At 41.5% G+C, this 15227-nt stretch overlaps 3 protein-coding genes across 3 annotated transcripts in view; all 3 read left to right on the top strand.

Annotated features, from left to right (window-relative positions):
• Positions 1-641: 641 nt before the first annotated feature.
• Positions 642-5260, top strand: nubpl (nucleotide binding protein-like). Its single transcript, XM_061082113.1, has 11 exons — positions 642-779; positions 1789-1930; positions 2155-2189; positions 2814-2904; positions 3053-3092; positions 3206-3296; positions 3969-4062; positions 4385-4470; positions 4572-4692; positions 4801-4883; positions 5002-5260. The coding sequence occupies exons 1-11, from the start codon at positions 651-653 to the stop codon at positions 5062-5064; spliced, it is 975 nt and encodes a 324-aa protein (XP_060938096.1). The 5' UTR covers positions 642-650; the 3' UTR covers positions 5065-5260.
• Positions 5261-6110: 850 nt separating this feature from the next.
• LOC133014900 (D-aminoacyl-tRNA deacylase 2-like) lies at positions 6111-7317 on the top strand. Its single transcript, XM_061082116.1, has 3 exons — positions 6111-6568; positions 6706-6775; positions 6861-7317. The coding sequence occupies exons 1-3, from the start codon at positions 6455-6457 to the stop codon at positions 7175-7177; spliced, it is 501 nt and encodes a 166-aa protein (XP_060938099.1). The 5' UTR covers positions 6111-6454; the 3' UTR covers positions 7178-7317.
• Positions 7318-8622: 1305 nt separating this feature from the next.
• LOC133014873 (uncharacterized) overlaps positions 8623-15227 on the top strand; it is a 20442-nt gene continuing 13837 nt past the window's right edge. Inside the window, exons 1-9 of the mRNA XM_061082093.1 lie at positions 8623-8805; positions 9825-9948; positions 11199-11335; positions 11439-11608; positions 12120-12315; positions 12806-13065; positions 13140-13225; positions 13317-13378; positions 13501-13739. Of these exons, the coding sequence (XP_060938076.1) occupies positions 9825-9948; positions 11199-11335; positions 11439-11608; positions 12120-12315; positions 12806-13065; positions 13140-13225; positions 13317-13378; positions 13501-13739 (1274 nt within the window). The 5' untranslated portion in view covers positions 8623-8805. The remainder of the gene's footprint in view (positions 8806-9824; positions 9949-11198; positions 11336-11438; positions 11609-12119; positions 12316-12805; positions 13066-13139; positions 13226-13316; positions 13379-13500; positions 13740-15227) is intronic.

Genomic DNA, 15227 nt, shown 5'->3' with positions numbered 1-15227 from the left:
ATTGTGGTGGAAAACTGACAGGCAATTGTGTGTTTGTTCCAAGTGCAAGTGGTCTCTGAGTCATCTGGTTTACTTTCTCTTATCTTGTGTATATGTGTGTCCTTGGCCGTCCCTTCTCGAGGCAAACTGCCAGTCACAACACCAGCCAGGAATCAAATCAAATCAAATCAAAGTTTATTGTCACATGCAACAATGACAGTGTCATCGGAGCAGTGAAATTCTTGTGACATGACAGGCAACATCCACGCAGTAGACAGGCTTTTTACAAAATTTAAAAAAATGACATAATACTGTTGGGGCACCTTACTCCCCCAACATCTGCTCCCCGGGCGCCATACATGGCTGCCAACTGCTCTGTGTGTCCTGCACAGATGGGTTAAAAGCAGAAGTTAAATTTCCCTCCTTGCATGAGTGTGATTGTGCATGACTGTGCATGTGTTTGGGACAAATAAATGTATCTTAATCTTAATCTTAATCTTATTATTTTTTTATTATAATCTCATCCTCATTATTATTATTATTATTATTATTATTATTATTATTACTTGTTACTGATCCGTCACATTTTCTTTTTGCTATTTAAAAAAATAAAGAGGATATTACGTAATGACGCAGACTTGACGAATCAGAGGAGGAGCCTCCAAACAAACATGGCGCCCTTCACGTACAGCAGACTTTCTCATCTACTGAGAACATCCGTCAACAAAGCTGCAGCTTCACGAACAGCGACAGAAATAAAACGCGGACCTGCGTGTTGTTTGCACTTCACACGCTGTCAGGTAACCTGACGTCTGCGGCCTGAGCACAGCCAATGCTAGCTAGGGTTAGGGCTAGCTAACAACACAGCTAATGGTAGCTAACAACACAGCCAGGGCTAGCAAGGGTTAGGGCTCGCTAACAACACAGCTAATGGTAGCTAACAACACAGTCAGGGCTAGCTAACAACACAGCTAATGTCAGCTAGCAACACAGCTAATGCTAGATAACAACACAACCAATGCTAGCTAACAACACAGCCAATGGTAGCTAACAACACAGCCACTGCTAGCTAACAACACAGCTAATGCTAGCTAACAACACAGCCAATGGTAGCTAACAACACAGTCAGGGCTAGCTAACAACACAGCTAATGCCAACTATCAACACAGCTAATGCTAGATAACAACACAACCAATGCTTGCTAACAACACAGTCAGGGCTAGCTAACAACACAGCTAATGTCAACTAGCAACACAGCTAATGCTAGCTAACAACACAGTCAGGGCTAGCTAACAACACAGCTAATGTCAGCTAGCAACACAGCTAATGCTAGATAACAACACAACCAATGCTAGCTAACAACACAGCCAATGCAAGCTAACAACACAGCCAATGCTAGCTAACAACACAGTCATGGCTAGCCAACAACACAGCTAATGTCAACTAACAACACAGCCCATGCTAGCTAACAACACAGCCAATGCTAGCTAACAACACAGCCAATGGTAGCTAACAACACAGCCAATGCTAGCTAACAACACAGCCACTGCTAGCTGACAACACAGCTATTGACAGCTATCAACACAGCCCATCCTAGATAACAACACAACCAATGCTAGCTAACAACACAGTCAGGGCTATCCAACAACACAGCTAATGTCAACTAGCAACACAGCTAATGCTAGCTAACAACTCAGTCAATGCTAGCTAACAGCACCATTGACTACTAGCTAACAACACAGCCAATGCTAGCTCCCCTTGTGTTCCCAGTCTTGTCTTGTTGTGTAGGTGATTGTTGTTGTGTTGCAGAGGTCAGCGGACAGTAACCTACAGGACAGACAGAAGCAGCAGATGGCCAGAGGTCTCCCCAAACAGAAGCCGATCACAGGAGTCAAGCAGGTCATCGTTGTGGCTTCGGGGAAAGGTGGCGTGGGCAAGTCCACCACAGCAGGTAGAGCAGGAATCTCTATATTTGAGAATGCAACGCTCTCATTTAGATTTGTAAAAATTGAATGGAATTGCAGCACTAGACCTCAGTGATCTGCATCTAGAGAAAAATAAACAGGAAAAACAATCTTTTGAATTGGAACATTATTATTGAACCACATTTTAACCTGGCGGCTCTGTTCAGATTCCGGTCCGAGGGGTTTAACGTCTGATTTTTTGTCTCTGCAGTGAATCTGGCACTTGGATTAATGGCCAACGATGCTGTAAGAACTCCTCTTTCTTATCTTGCATTAAAGTTTCTTTGGTAATTTGGTATATTGCGAACCTTTCTGTATTAGCCACGTAATCTTGTCAGCGACCGAATGGTAGAAACAACAAAACCTAGCAGATAAAACCTTCTAATAACAGTTCAGTGTTTTTACACCAGGTGAACACACATCATAGATGAGCAATAAAACAACACAATGAAAAGGATTACAAGTCAATTTAGATGATAGGTAATGACCCAGTAAAAGGTTTTGTTTTCTTGAAAGTCTCAATTATCACCAAATAACAACAAAAACATTTAAGCAGCGAAGAAAATGCACCGTAAGAAAATTGGAAATAACCATGAAATCTCACAGAACAACATTGTTAATTGAATTATAAACAGGTGGTAAAGACAGTACTTCCACACGACTACGTTTTAGTTTAATTTGCATCCCTGTTACTATGGTTACGCCTGCTGCTAGTTGTCTGAAAACATTGACATTTGGAAAACTGCTCAGTCGCTCACTTCCTGTCTGTCATCCCCTATAAGGATGCCTGTCAGCAGGAAGTTCACGTCTGCCTTCCTTCTGAGTTTTGAGATTCGTTGATAATAACAGATTCTTCTCTCTCTCTTTTAGACAAAGTCGGTCGGCCTGTTGGACGCTGACGTCTACGGTCCGTCGATTCCCAAACTGATGAACCTGAAGGGAAACCCAGAGCTCACTGACAGTACGACATACGCTTTATCCTCCTTTCTCCATCTTTGCTACACAAACATCCCCTGGTGCTCAGTCATGAATGATGATGATAGTTTAGTTCAGTTAAACATCTTAGAAGTTGTTGTTAAATGTGATAAACATGAGTTTCTTTCTTCCAGACAATCTGATGATCCCACTCACCAACTATGGGATTCCTTGGTGAGTCTTTCCACCCAGAATACTAGATTCACTTCACCTAGTCTTGTTCCGACTGATCTCTCCATTTCCGTGACCTCCGACCTCACCCCCTGCTCTCTTTTCTCTTGTCTCAGCATGTCGATGGGTTTCCTGGTGGAGGATGTGGCTCCGATCGTGTGGAGGGGGCTGATGGTGATGTCAGCGATAGAGAAAATGCTCAGACAGGTTGGATTCTCTCTCATTGTCGGATTTCAAGGAAGCGACGGCTGAAGTCACATCAGCAGAGACTCAGACCCTGTTCACACCTGTTGTTAACATCAATCAATCAAGTTTTATTTGTATAGCCCACATTCACAAATAACAATTCGTCTCACAGGGCTTAATGAAATAATAAATCAATCTTTGGATACGTAAAAATCCCTATACACACAATCCCCTTTGTAACTTTCAGTTTTCAGAAGTGCCTTCTTCAGAGGGATCTTTGGTTTCTTTGTTCTTCCGCACATCAGTCCTGACTGATCCGCTTACGAGTCCAGGTCTGAACACACCCGAATGTGTCCTGAGGTCCAGTCCCTCAGACCACATTCTGTTCGCTGTGGGAACGCAAACGTCTTGGGCCAAATATGAAAGATATGAGAAAGTCCTCTCAGCTGCTGACTCTGACCTGCTGCCGACACACAGACTCACACAAACAAACACAATGATGATCGGATACATCTGTGAACTCAGATTGCATATCTAGATTTGCACATAGATCAGGAAGTGAGCTCTGATCACAGGACGTGTTTTAACACCAGGTGTGAACTTGAGGCTGTCCACTTGTGTTCGGATCTCTCAGGACCAGGTCTGAACGGGACCAAAGTGTGTGTTGATGTGTGTGTTTACTGGTATTTGTAGGTGGACTGGGGGTCGTTGGACTATCTGGTCATCGACATGCCTCCTGGGACAGGAGACGTCCAACTGTCAATCACCCAGAACATCCCCATAGCAGGTCAGACACAATATCAACACACACTGCATCTCTATATATTTACATATTTAAACAATAGACTCAATTCCATTAAACCCTTAAACAGTTCTTTACCTCTGAGGACAGAGGAGAAGTCTTCTTTCTCCAGGACGTCCCCACTTTAGTTCAGGAACATCTCGAAGGGAATATCTGCAAATCTGACTTTTTATCTTAAGTCTGGACTTGTCTTGTCTCAAATTGACCACAACAAACGTGTTTATACGACTGTTGTGTTGAATTAAACAACATTGTGCAGAAGTTCCTCAGTTTGAAGTCTCACTTGTGTGTTTGTGTTGTTGTGCAGGTGCTGTAATCGTGTCGACGCCGCAGGACATCGCTCTGCTGGACGCTCGCAGAGGAGCCGAGATGTTCAAGAAAATGAATGTGCCGGTAATCTGTCTGTGTTAATACAAACGGTTCCTTTTATTTACCGGTGGCATGAATTTACAGGAAGTTGAGAATGTTCTGTGGTTTGTGATTCGGTCCTGCAGGTTCTCGGTCTGGTTCAGAACATGAGCGTCTTCCAGTGTCCGAACTGCAACCACCAGACTCACATCTTCGGCTCTGACGGGGCCCGACAGCTCGCAGTCACTCTGGGGGTCGAGTTGTTGGGTAAGAGAAGCACCAGCGTGAACTATTCTTTTTCAGTAACATTTCTTTCAGGCATCTTTGGTGTGTTTGGTGCTTTAACATCTGATGTTTATCTCCGTCCGCCTCCAGGTGACGTTCCACTTCACCTCAACATCAGAGAGATGTCGGACAGAGGACGGCCCGTGGTCATCTCCTCCCCAGACAGCTCCGAGGTTTCTGTTCTATTCCATTTGATGCCATACTGTAATGAAGATTAACGAAAACGTGATTACTATCTTTGTGTGTGTGTTTGTGTGTGTTTTTGCGTGTGTGTGTGTTTTCACTCTCCAGGCGGAGGCGTACAGGAAGGTGGCGTCCGCTGTCGTCCAGAGAATTAAGGAGGTCAACACTTGATTGACAGCTACAGTCAGCTGGTTGACTGACAGGATGTAAACTGTGAAGATACATGTTAGAGGCTGCATGACGCACAATACCCAAGTAGACACACTCAGAAACTCACAAGATGTTAAATCTAAAGCTACAGTTTAACTGAAGAAATATGATACATGTAATTATGTGATGATATTTAATAAAACTACATTGAACCAAAGTCTGTCTGTTGGTTTTCTAAACATTTTAAAGTATTATATACTGTATTAAATTATGATGTACAGGAGTAACTGTCTGATATATTTAAACTTTACCATTAAAAGTTCCAGTCGAGGCAAAACAAATGAACAAACGCCTGCTTCACACGTCATATTGTTGGAGATTTACTTCATCATGACAAACTTAGAAACTTGTTTGGAAAGATTTGAATTAATAACTTAATATTGAGGAACTAACTCAGTGCTCATGTGTTTGTAATGTTGTGTTCTTTTGTCCTTTGTGATGCTCCAGAGCTACTTTCTAAATAATGTTTTCAGAATTACAAAAAACTTCAAATTGATGTTACCAATTCTATTTTATTGTTATTTTTTTTTAATTAATCTGATTGATAGGATTGTTTCATTTTTTTACTGCAAGTAGCTGTTCTGCTGCTTACCAGGTGGTGGCGGTAGTGCGGTAATTCACTGTTTGCAACTGCCAAGAAAAGAAGAAAGGGACGTCAATGCGGAAGTGGCTGCATGTTTTCCTTTTTCATTCAGTGGATTGTTTCTGTTCGTCAGGACCATTGAGGTCGTTCAGGTTACCAGTCTGTTAGTGAAGGTTATTATAGTCTGTTAGTTAAAGTTTAAAGTCTGTTAATTAAGGTTATAATAAGTCCTGTTAGTTAAAGTTTAAAGTCTGTTAGTTAAGGTTATTATAGTCTGTTAGTTAAAGTTTAAAGTCTGTTAGTTAAGGTTATTATAGTCTGTTAGTTAAAGTTTAAAGTCTGTTAGTTAAGGTTATTATAAGTCCTGTTAGTTAAAGTTTAAAGTCTGGTAGTTAAGGTTATTATAAGTCCTGTTAGTTAAAGTTTAAAGTCTGGTAGTTAAGGTTATTATAAGTCCTGTTAGTTGATCTGGTTAAAGTTAAAAGTCTGTTAGTTGACCTGGTTAGTTGAGGTTACCAGTGTGCTGGTGAAGTTGACCTGGTTAGTTGAGGTTAACCAGTGGGTTAGTGAAGTTAAAGTCTGTTAGTTGACCTGGTTAGTTGAGGTTACCAGTGGGTTAGTGAAGTTGACCTGGTTAGTTGAGGTTTACCAGTGTGTTAGTGAAGTTAAAGTCTGTTAGTTGACCTGGTTAGTTGACCTGGTTAGTTGAGGTTACCAGTGTGTTGGTGAAGTTGACCTGGTTAGTTGAGGTTAACCAGTGGGTTAGTGATGACAGCCAGCAGCGGTGCAGCTCCGGCTGCTCGCACCGTGCTGCAGCAGTGTCTTCAGGCCAGACTCCAGGTGAAACCAGCAGAGGAACTGTCCCAAGCTCAGTTTGTCCAGGTGAGAAATAACAAAACTAATATACAATATCCACCATGTAAGTATCACTGTTGATCTTTTCAATATAACAACCAGTTGTGTTTAAACTACTTATAATTTGAAATAATACATTTCAAACTTTGTTGTCCCGCCCTCAGATCGACAGAGGAATGGTGATCTACATCTGTTTCTTCAAAGGAGCCACAGACGACATCTTGCCCAAGATGGGTCAGTGACCTCTCTGACCTTTGACCTCCATGTTTTCACTCCTCCCTCAAAGTATGATATAAATATCGTGTCCTCCTCCGCCCAGTGTCCACCCTGTTGAGCCTGCGGCTGTGCGAGTCCGACTCGGGGAAGATGGTGTCGGTGCTGGAGCTCCCCGGCAGCCTGCTGATCGTCCCTCAGGCCACGCTGGGCGGCAAGGTCAAAGGCCGGGCCATGCAGTACCACAACAACATCGGCAAAGAGGAGGGGCTGCGGCTGTACGGCGCCTTCGTCTCTCTGTGTGAGAAGGAGCTGGCGGGTGCTGCTGCTGCTGAGGTGACGGTGAAACACGGGACGTATGGGAACAGACAAGTTCTGAAGCTGGACACCAACGGACCGTACACACATCTGATGGAGTTCTGAACTCTTGGGCTTGAAGTTGCACACTTAATTTTTTGTTAATTAAAGGATCCTTCTGGTATTACCAAAAATATTTCACAATATTTTCCTTTTATGAGATGCACGTGTAGAGATGGAGGGGTTTGATTATCCCCACCTTAGACATGAACGAAAACTATAATTTGACAGAACACAGGAGTTGTTCTTCTTCTGCCTGGGTCATTTTCTGAGGATCTTATGTGACTCTGTGAAACTGATCAGTGACCGACTCTTCTTCACCCAACGTCAGGGATCATGTGTGTGGATGTGAGCAGAATCCCTACAAAAGAACAGCATTAAATATGACAGCAGCAGATTAACGTGTGTGTAGCTGGAATCATGTGTGTTTGCATACTTTGTGGTTTTGTGTATTTGGTGAAGCTCATTTTTTGGTTCTCTTTGCTCATGGAGAACTGCTGCAGCCGACAATAATGATCCTGGAAACTGATTCAAAATATGTGTGTTGATGACATTTGTCCTCCGGACCTGCAGGGGGCGCTCTGCTCTGGTACAGGAAACGGAAAAGTACATTTTGAAAGATTGGGTTACTGCAGCTTTTAAAACCTGCACTTTCTTTATTTGTCAAGTTATCAGCAAGTTTCCTGAATTCAGCTTCTGGTTCATCATTTTACCTCCAAAGGCTAAAATAATAAAATATGTTTCAAATGTTTTATTGCAAGATACAAATTCAACAGGGAACAGTAACTACAACTGAGCAAATTCAATCAAAAATATGCACAAAACAATTCAAAATGTATAAACTACACTATAGGTGAGTAAATGGAATCGAATGTATTGTATCTGTGGAAAACTAATTAAGTGATAACGATGACAAGGCTTTTCCAGATATTATAAGATAATAAAACAAAAGTACCTTTTCAAAAATATACTGATTCTCTGGTTCTTATCAACCACTGTTGGATACAACATCTGCAACACTGGCTATTTGAAGAATTCATATTTGATCCACTGTGTTTTTAGTTGATCTCATTTAATGTAAACTTTTACACATAGTAAAACTATTGACTAGTTTTAAACATCTTTAAAAAAACATAATGCACTTTAACTCTGGTTTAACTTTATTAATTGTGCAATATTCCTTCTAACTGTGCATTACATTGAATCATGTGCATTCCATTGACTTCACATATTCTCAAAATGCACATATTTGTCTTTTCTTTTACACTATTAGTTTTTTATTCTATTCTCATTTTACTATATTTTTAATATTTCCTTACACTTAGTAATTATTAATATTACACTTGTTTTAACTGACTGATACCTATTTTTGAATCTTGCTGCTGTATTATTGCTTATCATCCTATTTTATTTTATTCACAGCTGTTATTCTGAAAGGTCCCGCACCGGAAACTCCTCAGTTTCCTGTCGCAAGCGTAAATCTGCGCAGCACCTCGCGTCACATTTTTCCTCAAATTCGACCCGAACTTTCACACTTTCGTGAATTTATCGGAACTTTTGGACGGAGCGAAACACGTGACGTCGTTTAGTTGCGCGTTTTTCGTGAAAATCGACTTCCGGAAACGAGAGCTTCGTCTGAAAGTTGTCGGAGGTGTAACGAGGATTTGTGTCGACCGGACACAAGATGTTCTGAGGTGGGAACGTTTGTCTCTCCGCTGCTTCACTGATGCTTTTATATCACGAACATCCAGTGATGGAGATTTTATCTTTTTATTACTGTTCGTGATTTTAAACACCTGATAATTATTGTATTGATCAGTTAAAGAGGCGAACAGTTAATTACTTGTTTGTAAAAGGTCAATATAACGACTTCATATCAGTCACTCTACTGATTAATAATCAAATAATTATGTATCGATTATCACAAAACAATCTTTTTTTTTAATTAAAGTGTCTTATAGTTATTATTGTTTTCATTAACTGATTAATAATTAGTTCTTAAATAATCAAAAATAGCGACTAAACATCAGTCGCTCTACTAAAGTTAAAAGTAAAGTCTTATATTAAACTTCACCACTGACAAAAGTTTAATAAACTATTACGAATTATTTTATCATTAAAAAAACCATAACCGTTCCAAAAGTTGATGAAGGCTGCAATTAATGAGTTAAATGTTTTTATATTCAAAACTTTAAAAAGTATAAAATGATTATTTCCTCAACACTGATGTATCTCTTTTCATAAATGTATTTCTAACAGCCCAACGCCAAAGATATAAAGTTGTTATTTTATAAAACAGGGATAAAAACAGTGAATGTGTTTTTTCTTTGGTTGAAAAATTACTTTCATAATTCGTCAATCATCAAAGCTTCTGTGCTGATATTATTATTTTGCTCAACTAATCATAGCGGATCTGCAGTTGACGATTTTTTATATGAAACAGTTATTTAATAATAATAATCATGTTTTTTTTTATAATAGGCCGTGACTCATAATGACTCAATAAAGTAACTTATGTTATTGTTTCTTTTTAAGGCCGTAACGAATGATTATTTTCACTTAATTAGTTAATCAGCTCATTATTTTCTATTTTGTGAAAAATTACACAATTCGTGTTTTATCCAAATGCAGAATCGTACCATATTAAAAGCACTTCCACAGATGAGGTCTCTGTGTGACTCTCTAACTTTGTGTCTCACCTCTTCTCTTACAGATGCCGTCGTTCGACATGATTAATAAGGTGGAACTTTTTGTGCAGAAAGGAAAGTTTCCTGAAGACGCCTCTAAAAGATCCAAGAATGTGATCAGAGCTGCCAGCAAACACTTCATCTACAAAGGTGCTTCAGCCTCAGAGACACACGGACACTTCCTGTCCTCAGAGACACTTCCTGTCCTCAGAGACCAGACTCATGAACAGTTCTCATTTCTTTAACAGACACAGACGCAGTGGAAACTGTTTTGAATGTTTCAGGCTTCACAATGAAGCATTTATTCATCTGCTTTATGATTCATCATGTGAACAGAGGCAGACAACCCTTAAAGACTGTTATTTGTCATTGCGTAAATGTTTGAGTTTTAACGGAATGGATTTCAAACTTCCATTTCTTTATACTTTTTGGTTTAACCAAATTAAACTGTATTTTAATGTTTACTAGAAGAGTAACTTCCTCCGCCAAGTCACCTTGAAAATATATTCAAATCCACAGTTTGTATTTTATTTCCTGTAAAAGAAACAGAAATTACAGTAAAAGTCGAACTTCAGTAAAGACAAAGCAATAACAGGCGTTCGTTGACCTTTGATCTGGTTCGAATAAAACATTAGGGGAAAATATGAGTTAATAACAGCGATGAATTAATGTCCCTTAAAACAACTGTGACAAAAAAAATCGATATTTTCTTCCATTTTTTAAATAATGTGTTAAATAAAAAGACAGATGTCCGTCCCAGGTGGTGAGTGTCCGAGGAGACGTCATCAAGGACAGCCTGTGATCCTTATTGATTGATGATGTCTGAAACCCAGAGATAAACACTCATCGATATAAACCCCATAAATAAGTATAACTTTTTTTAAATCAAGATTCATCAATCATTCTCTGAGAAGTCAGTGAAAATCTCCCATCTCACAATGTTACAGAAAGTAAAGAATCATTGAATGGCTCCTCTCCGGTTCCATCCTTTCACCAAGTCATCTAGCTGAGAAACAAACCAATGGAAGGAGAATCAAACAATCAATCAATCAAATTTTATTTGTATAGCCCATATTCACAAATCATAATTCATCTCATAGGGCTTTAACATGATGAAACATCCTCTGTCCTTAACCCTCAACAAGAGTCAGGACAAACTACTAAAAACCCTTTTAACAGGTGAAGACACGTAGAAACCTCAGAGAGACACATGTGAGGATCCGTCTCCCAGGACGGACACAAGTGCAATAGATGACAAGTGTAGGAAAACATCATCAGGATAAAAGTTTTTTAGCAGCATTGATGAGGGGGAAGAAAAACATAATTTGTGTGATGAAGGGATAAAAACCCTGAGCGCCTGGGACCGGTTCCTGACTGGAGTTCCTCCCTCTCTCCTCCAGATGGCTGCCTGTGGCGAACCTACCGAGGTCGCCTCCTCAAGGTCGTCCGGAGCGACGAGGAGGTGCGGGAGATCCTGACCCGTTACCATGACGACCAGAACCACGCCGGCCGGGAGCGCACCGTACGGGAGATCATGGTGGGTTCAGATCATAGACTGCATGGTTCAGATCAGATCAGGTGATCCACAGGAAGGTTGGGACGCTGCTGCTGTAACAGCTCCTCCTCTTGGTTTGTACCAGCTGATGTATTACTGGGTTGGAGTGACGGAGGCGGTGAAGACCTGGGTCAGAGCGTGTCCTGCTTGTCAGAGCCGGAATCCCACGGAACCAGCCAACCCCCCCGTCCAGTTCTGTCTGGCCTACGGCTGCGACGCCTCCAGCTTCGTCGACGCTGACCTCAGCTTCTTCAGGTCAGTTCCATGTGAGACGGGAGACAAGCTGAGAACTCTTTGGTCTCACGGTTACTTCCTGGATCTGCATGCTGTCGTTTCCTCTGGTTTTGGGCGACTGTTACTCTGTCAATCAACAGAAGCTGCATGAATCCAGACTTCTCAACTGTATTTTGAAGGTTAGACTCTCACAGATATCAGTTCCTTGAATATTTTATAAGATCCATGAATTATTCTCAGGGAAATCAGGGAAATTGTTAAATCTCACAATCTTTAAGAATGTAAAGTAATAAGTTCCTCCCTGACCTGTACCACATTCCTCCACCGGGTATCATGACAATCCATTCCGAGGTTATTGTGTTATCATGCTTACAAACAGATAAACACACAAACAAACGAACAGCGGTGGAAACACAACCTCTTTGCCGGAGGGAATAAAACAGAACCAAGGAGGGAACCCTGTGGTTCTCCGCAGGCAGACGTTCCTCTGGTTCTGGCTTCATCTCCGGTTTTGTCCTCCCTCCGGCTCCAGGTTCCCGAAGGAGGCGGAGCAGCGGCGGCGTTGGCTGGTGGTCGCTCAGCGGGACGAAGGCTCGCTGCGCTCCAGCTCCAACCTCTGCTCCCGGCACTTTGACTCGTCCTGCTTCACGCTGAGCGAGGACGGTCAGCTGACTCTGTCTCCTGACGCTGTGCCAACCATCTTCACCGCCACAGCCGAGGAAGACGAGGTGAAGCAATGCAGATCACAGTTGTTCAGTTAGCTTGATGTTTACCTCCCTGGTAGATAGAGAGATAGACAGATGGATACTTTATTAATCCCAAGGGAAATTTAGAACATCCAGTAGCTTATACAGTTAACACTTAAAACACGTCCCCAGATTCCAACTGAGTGAGACAATGATTTATCACAAATTTTCCCTTCTACCATGAAAGGACTCATCGCTGTCTGTGACGTATTGATTTTATTTGCTGAGACCTTTCTTACCATTTTTTTGTCTGGAAATAAACAGAATCAAATGAAGATCAGCCTGCAGGTTTAAGATTTCAGCTCCAGAGAAAAATAAAAACACGTCTTCTGCTTTTTCAGTTTGATCATATTTATGTATTTATGTGCAGAGTTAAAATGACTTTGCATCCAGAGCCGATAAGGAGGCTTTTGGTCGGCAGGAGTCGTCAGGTTTGGAGAGTTTGATCCGATGATCCTCCTCGTTCTTTCAGGTTCCCGTCCCTTCAGATGAAGACTTCCTGTGTTCCAACTCCCTGGAGGACCTCCTCTCCTCAGCTGCTGCGGCTGCAGACACCTCAGACCCGTCGGCGCCAGGCTGCGATCGCTCTGAAATCCCCGTGCAGCTGCAGGAACACCAGTACTGCCTCCCTGCTCCTGCTGCCGACCCCAGGGAGTTCCTGCCAGCAAGAGAGGAAAAGAGGAGAAAGACCATCCTGGAGCCGAGCTTCTCCACATACAACCAGATCGCCAGGTAGACACGAGATCCACGGATCACATGATCCACGTTAGACCCGGTGCATGTTGTGACCCCGGTTGTCTCTGCAGGTATCTGAGCCACAGGGTCCAACCCATGCAGAGCAAGAAAAGCAGAGGTGCTCTGGTGAGGATGTCCAAGCGCTTTGGACTTACAGGTGAATCAACTCTCTGTGAATCAGACTGAAGGATCTCACTGAGGTGAAATGTCCCGGGAAATAGAGTAGAAACATTTGTCTTGTGTTTCAGACGGAGTGCTGATGTTCACCCGTGTCTCTCCACCGCTCAGAGTGCCGCGCAGCCGAGAGGAGGTGATCACACCGGATCAGGAATCTCCATTCATCTGCATCTTCACCCAAGTGAAGCTGCTCAGTCTCTGTCTGCACACTTCAGGAGAAACGATGATCTGTTCAAATCTGTCTTTCCATCCCAGGTCAACGGCATCCTGCAGCAGTTCCACGACAACCAGGGTCACTACGGTCACGGGATCTGCCAGCAGGAGATCACTAAGCACTTCTACTGGAGCAGCCTGACCCGGGACCTGGCCTCGTGGATCTCCAGCTGCCACACCTGCCTCAACAGAACCAAGAGGAAGTGGCTCCGCTGCAGTGTCCACAGCTGCAACCACTGCTGCGGCCCGGTGGAGAGGGGCCTGGGCCTGGCCTTCCACAAGTACGAGTCCGGGGCTCCTGGGTTATTGTGCAGCATGAGAGGAGAACAGAGCTTGGTGGCAGCAAGGAATCGGTTGAATTGTCATTTGACTAAATTCTGTGTTAACGCTGCTGGTCCCGTTTTAGTTTGAAAACTCAGAGGGCTAGATAGATAGATAGATAGATAGATAGATAGATAGATAGATAGGTAGGTAGGTAGGTAGGTAGGTAGGTAGATAGATAGATAGATAGATAGGTAGGTAGGTAGGTAGGTAGGTAGGTAGGTAGGTAGATAGATAGATAGATAGATAGATAGATAGATAGATAGATAGATAGATAGATAGATAGGTAGGTAGGTAGGTAGGTAGGTAGGTAGGTAGGTAGGTAGATAGATAGGTAGGTAGGTAGGTAGGTAGATAGGTAGGTAGGTAGGTAGGTAGGTAGGTAGGTAGGTAGGTAGGTAGGTAGGTAGGTAGGTAGGTAGGTAGGTAGGTAGGTAGATAGGAAGATAGATAGATAAGTAGGTAGGTAGGTAGGTAGGTAGGTAGGTAGATAGGTAGGTAGGTAGGTAGGTAGGTAGGTAGGTAGGTAGGTAGGTAGGTAGGTAGGTAGGTAGGTAGATACGTAGGTAGGTAGGTAGGTAGGTAGGTAGGTAGGTAGGTAGGTAGGTAGGTAGGTAGGTAGGTAGGTAGGTAGGTAGGTAGGTAGGTAGATAGATTACTTTATTCATCCCCGAAGGGAAATTAAGTCGTCATAGCAGCCGGTATATTTGAATACAATAAAATACAATAAAATAGAATTATATAAAAAATATTGAGGTAGAAAGAATAAAAACAGAAACACAAGATAAATAGGTAGATAAGGTGCAGTGGCAAGATGATGGTAATAGTACTGATGATATGATGATAATGTTATTGTTAGACAGTATATAAAAATAGTACAGTATATATAGTATATAATATAACATAATATATGTTTATATATGATAGTAATTATACCAATATAAAAGCAGTATATAGTAATAATGGCAAAAACAGTATATATAATAATAATAGTAATAGTGATATAATAATAATAAATATAACATGTACACATGTATAAATATGTGTATATAGACTTATGTATACAAAGAATATACAGAAAGTATGATATAATATATGATATATAGTAGAGGAATGAATATAAGTATTTGACTATACAATAGGTAATATAATATACTATGAGTGTAAGATGTAGACAGTGTGTGCAAAAGACAATATTATTGTATAAAATGATATATAATATCAATATGGTTTATATGAACACATATCTGCGTTTGAATCTGGACAAACTGAAACAGAGATGTTTGGAAACAATGACAAACTAACCTCAGCACCTCTTGGGTCTTTTCACTCACTTCTTTCCTGAGTTAAAATCATTCACTGGATTTAAAGATCAGCTTGTTTTTATATCATCAAATAACTAATTCAAACCAAACTGATCAGAAACTCTTGAACAAGCGAACGACCAT

Source organism: Limanda limanda, chromosome 12 (assembly GCF_963576545.1).
Source record: "Limanda limanda chromosome 12, fLimLim1.1, whole genome shotgun sequence".
In the NCBI taxonomy this organism is placed as follows: domain Eukaryota; kingdom Metazoa; phylum Chordata; class Actinopteri; order Pleuronectiformes; family Pleuronectidae; genus Limanda; species Limanda limanda.
This window is presented reverse-complemented; position numbering and strand designations above follow the sequence as displayed.